The sequence below is a fragment of the Eimeria necatrix genome, genomic scaffold (assembly GCF_000499385.1).
Source record: "Eimeria necatrix Houghton genomic scaffold, Enh_scaff117, whole genome shotgun sequence".
NCBI lineage: Eukaryota > Apicomplexa > Conoidasida > Eucoccidiorida > Eimeriidae > Eimeria > Eimeria necatrix.
Genome location: NW_013651950.1, coordinates 67501 through 72500, shown reverse-complemented (window position 1 = coordinate 72500; position 5000 = coordinate 67501). Strand labels below are relative to the sequence as shown.

Below are 5000 nucleotides of genomic sequence, written 5' to 3'. Positions count from 1 at the left end.
GCTGCTGCTGCTGCTGCTGCTGCTGCTGCTGCTGCTGCTGCTTCTGCTGCTGCTGCTGCCTCTGCTGCTGCTGCCACAGACTCTGCTGCTGTACTGTACCTTTTAACAAATGTATATATACTTAAGTATATATACATATGTTAATATATTTGTAAATATCTTTATAAATATAAATATAAATAAATAAATATGTTTATTATATTATGTATAAACATGAAGTACAGTTTTACCAAGTGCACTTCCAGCTGTCTGTACACCCCAATGCCTCTTCTCTATACTGTCTGCATGCAAAGAAATGAATTTTTAAAATCTTTTTTGGAATGAAGTGGTTTAAATCATTTAATAAAGTGGTTTAAATGATTTAATAAAGTGGTTTAAATGATTTAATTTGTTCAGAATGTTTGACTGATTACTAAAAGTGAAGAAAAGTGTACTCTGAAGTTTTTTTAAAAAAGAAATCTTTGAAATGCACTTCTGTGGTGTACATACACCCCAAAGACTTCTTCTTTGTTTTTCTTTATTTGTATTTTCTTTTGCTTTTTCGGACAATAAAGAAAAGCAGAAACCGAACTAAAAGTTCAGAAGAATAAAAGTGGCAAAAGTTCAACTAAAATAGACAAAAGGGGAACTAGAAAAGTAAAAAAAGCTAAAACAATTAAAAGAAATAAATTTTAAATTTCCCGTTTGGGGTCAAACAAACAAAAGTTTATTTTGAGAGCCGGAGGCTCTCTCTGTCCTTTCGGGGGACAGGAAGTTTTTGCTATTAATTAATTAAATTAAATAATTAAATTAGGTTTTATTTCTCCACTTATTTGCTGCTATTTGGCATCCACGTCGAACCCACGCATTCACTCTTTTAATTGTTCATTATTTGTTTTAATTTAATTTTCGTTTTTAAATTTATTCACTTTTCTTTCCCGCTTTCTCGCCACCTCCGCATACACCCGACGCGCGGCACTCTGTACTGACACTCAGTCGCAATTCTTTGCACTTTTGGGCATAAAAGGAGGAAATAAACTTGTAAATAAAGAAATAAATGTATAATATATTTTAAAAAGAACATAAAATACATAAATTTCCGCAGAATTCTGTTTCGGGGAAAATAACGCTGCACATGCACTGCAGATACACCTGAGCGGGCTGAACCGCGTGCGCATGCACCCGGCACTTCCCGGGGCTCCTTTTCGCGCATTTAAATGGAAATTAACTTTTATTTTGCAACTTATTTGCAATTCATTCCATTGCAACGTTATAATGAACATATTTGTGCGTTTACGGCGTGTTTTTAAAGGCAACGGACCCTCCCTGCGGCGCTGCCGGCCCGCGCTCGGGTGTACGTACACCCCAGCTGCACCGCGAAGAAAGCCCTTTCGACGCGTCCATTAGGGAGTAAATACACTTCCACATTTATTTAGAATTACAAATGCTATTTCGAGAAACTATGCACACTTTTCGCGAGAAGTTTTGCACATTTACAAGCACATATAATTACATGTATATATGCAAGTGTATGTACACCGCACTGCTCCAGCTGTACGTACAGCGCAGCTGCAGCGCTCGGAAGACAAACACGAAATCGAACATTTCCGCAAACTTCAGTAAATATAAATGCACAAAGACATGCACAAATAAGAAGTCCACTAAAGGCTATATATATATATATATAATATATAATATAAATGCAAACAAATCCTCAAACGTGGCCTTTGCCTTGGACAAAAGCAATCCAAATATTTAAATTACTACCTCCGCTGCATGCGAACAACTACACTAAATATAATATACAAAACAGCTAATTAATATCAAACATATAATGCAAACTTAATTTATATATTCTTTCCGTGGGTGCATGCATGCAAGCTGTATGTACACCTCACCGTGGGTGCATGCATGCAAGCTGTACGTACACCTCACCGCGTACACCCGAAAGGCTGCACTTTGCACTTCCACTTATATTCACATTTCCCTCCACTTCCATTTTTTATTTATTCTTCACATTTATGTTTGTGCATGCAGCGAGAGTGGCACGCGTCAAAGAACTAAAGCAAGCACTAAACCCTAAACCCTAAATCGTGGTTTCGAACCCTAAAGAACCGAAAAGAATTCATATAATAGAGTCTCCTAGACGCAGCACCAAAAGCGAGGCGCTGCTGGCCGCTAGCCACAGCTAGCTAGCTACAGCTAGCTAGCTGGAAGCCAACCACAGCTAGCTAGCTAGCTGCGTGGCTAGCTACCAGCTCGGCAGCTTGCCAGTTAGCTAGCCAGCCACCTACTAGGCGACCACACAGCTAGCTAGCTAGCTAGCTAGCCAGCTTCCCAGCCAGCTAGCCAGCTAGCTAGCCAGCTAGCCACCGGCTAGCTACGCACGCACTGCGAACAGATTTATATAAATGACTGCAAATGGCCTCACAGCTGCAACACTTTCCACAATGTTCAAGTGTATGTACACGGCCACATGCGCCTTCTATTTAATGTGCTTTTACTTTATCCGCGCCTTCTACTTATATTCAATATATAATATACATATATATATATATACATAATATATACCTATATATATATATGACATATATTATATACATATAATATACATATATTAATATATTATATATATTAACACATACGTACATATATATTTATAATTTAGACTTGGAGATAACTATTTATATACTTTTTTTTAATTTTATTTTTGCACTTCATTGGCCCCACAGAGACTTCCAAACTTTTTTTTCTAACTTTGCACGGACCTGCAAGCCGCCGTGTGCAGTTGGCGGAAATGGAAATAAATATTTTGCGATTTATTTGCATTTTTAATTGCATTAAACAGCACTTTAAACTGCATTAAAAGGCACCTTTTAACTGCATTAAAAAGCACTTTTAATTGCATTGAAAAGCACTTTTAACTGCATTAAAAAGCATTTTTAATTGCATTAAAAAGCACTTCTAACTGCACTAAAAAGCATTTTTAATTGCATCAAAATGCATTTTTAATTGCATCAAAAAGCATTTTTAATTGCATCAAAAAGCATTTTTAAGCACACAAAACACACATTTAAAGATCTTCCACTACACACATTAAATACATTATTTCTTACCGCACAGAAGAGCCAGAAAGGCGAACTTTTGCGCCTTTCTGCAAGCTCTGCATGCATGCACGCATGCATGCATGCATGCATTACTTGCATGCACGCATGCATACATGCATGCATGCATGCATGCATGCATGCATGCATATCTGCATTTACAGGGAAACAAACACGGGTGCAAATCCGGACACAATGCAGATAAATGACAGACTTTGCATTTGCACAATTTAAACATCTACAGAAACCCACTTGTCGCGAAACTGCATGCGCATGCATGCGCATGCATGCGCATGCATGCGCATGCATGCGCATGCATGCACGCGCAGCTGTACGTACACCGGGGAGGTGTACGTACAACGGCCGCCCCAGCTTTCTGGGTTTGCATTTAATTCATTTAATGATTAACTTCTACTTTCCACTTTCCTTCTGCATGCAACAGAGACTTCAGACCATTTAATAGTGATAAGAATTTGCATTTCTAAGAAAAGCACAAGTACTTATTTGCCGGCACTATTTATTAATTTATCTTCAATTAAACTCGCCAAAGGCCTCCAAAAACATGCAATTAATTCCACCTCTTTGCAACAATTAATTCATTTATTTGCAAATGGCACTTTCATTACTTGCATGCCACTCCGCCTTGCAGTGTATGTACACCTGTCGCGGGAGCTGTCTGTACACCTGAAGCATGCATGCATGCAGCTCGAAATCAACAAACAAACAAATCAGATAAACAAATAAATAAATCCACTTTCTGTACAACTACTGTGCACTTTGCACGCGCTTGTCTGCCCTTCAAAATGGACTTCTTTGCACTGCATGCACATCTAATCACAAAGCCCCAAAACGCATGCACGCGCGCATGCATGCGCCTCGCGGCCTCCACGCATGCATGCATGCACGCATGCACGCATGCATGCATGCATGCATGCACGCATGCATGCCATTTTGCATGCATGCATGCATGCATGCATGCATGCAAGGTGACATGACAGTAATGAGGGGAAACGCCATTCAATTCATCACTTTGGAGATCACCACGAATTAATTAGTGCTCGAAAAGAAAGCAGCAAAACCAGCAAAACCCAAAACCCATGCATGCATGCATGCATGCATGCATGCATGCAGCACGCATGCATGCATGCATGCATGCAGCAGGCATGCATGCATGCATGCATGCATGCGTTCTTGGGGCTTTGCACTCCGCCGCAGCCTTCCCTTTGAAGCGACTTCTAGAAAACAAAAGGAGATTTAAAGCCTCTGATGGCGAGGACTTCTTCTGCTCACTTTATTGTTGGAAAGCGACTCCACAACCGTCGCTGCTGCTGCTGCTGCTGCTGCTGCTGCTGCTGCGGCCGCTGCTGCTGCTGCTGCTGCTGCTGCCGCTGCTGCTGCTGCTGCTGCTGCTGCTGCTGCTGCTCACCCCGTGAAGGCTAGGTAGTCAATGTGTAGGTCGCAGCACTAGGATATCATCTAGACGATTTGTTCGGGGCTAAGCACAGAGAGAACAGATTAAATAAATAAATTATAACATTAAATAATTACATTAAATATATTTCATCCACAATACATACTCAGCAGCCAAAGCATGCATGCATGCATGCATGCATGCATGCATGCATGCATGCATGCTGTCTATGCACCGCACGCTCAAACGGGGCCCCACAGGCCCTCTTGCCATTTTAAAAACTGGCTCCTCTTCAGCAGCAGCAGCAGCAGCAGCAGCAGCAGCAGCAGCAGCACTGGCTGCGAGGAGAAAAGATCCGGAAAGAAGAAAAGAATTAAAAAAAGAAAATAAGAAAAGATCTGCTGCTTCCGACTATTCGCAGCAGTCCACCTGAGGCCTGCAGTGCCGCTGGCGCCTTCTGGGCTGCTGCCGCTGCTGCTGCTGCTGCTTCTCCTGCTGCTGCTGCG

The 5000-nt window shown here is 41.1% G+C and overlaps 1 protein-coding gene across 1 annotated transcript in view; it reads right to left on the bottom strand.

The window, feature by feature from the left end:
* Positions 1-4905: 4905 nt before the first annotated feature.
* Positions 4906-5000, bottom strand: part of ENH_00006100 (RNA recognition motif-containing protein, putative) — a gene marked incomplete at both ends in the record, with an annotated part of 4895 nt that continues 4800 nt past the window's right edge. Inside the window, one exon of the mRNA XM_013578504.1 lies at positions 4906-5000. This exon is cut by the window's right edge and continues 72 nt beyond it. Within this exon, the coding sequence (XP_013433958.1) occupies positions 4906-5000 (95 nt within the window).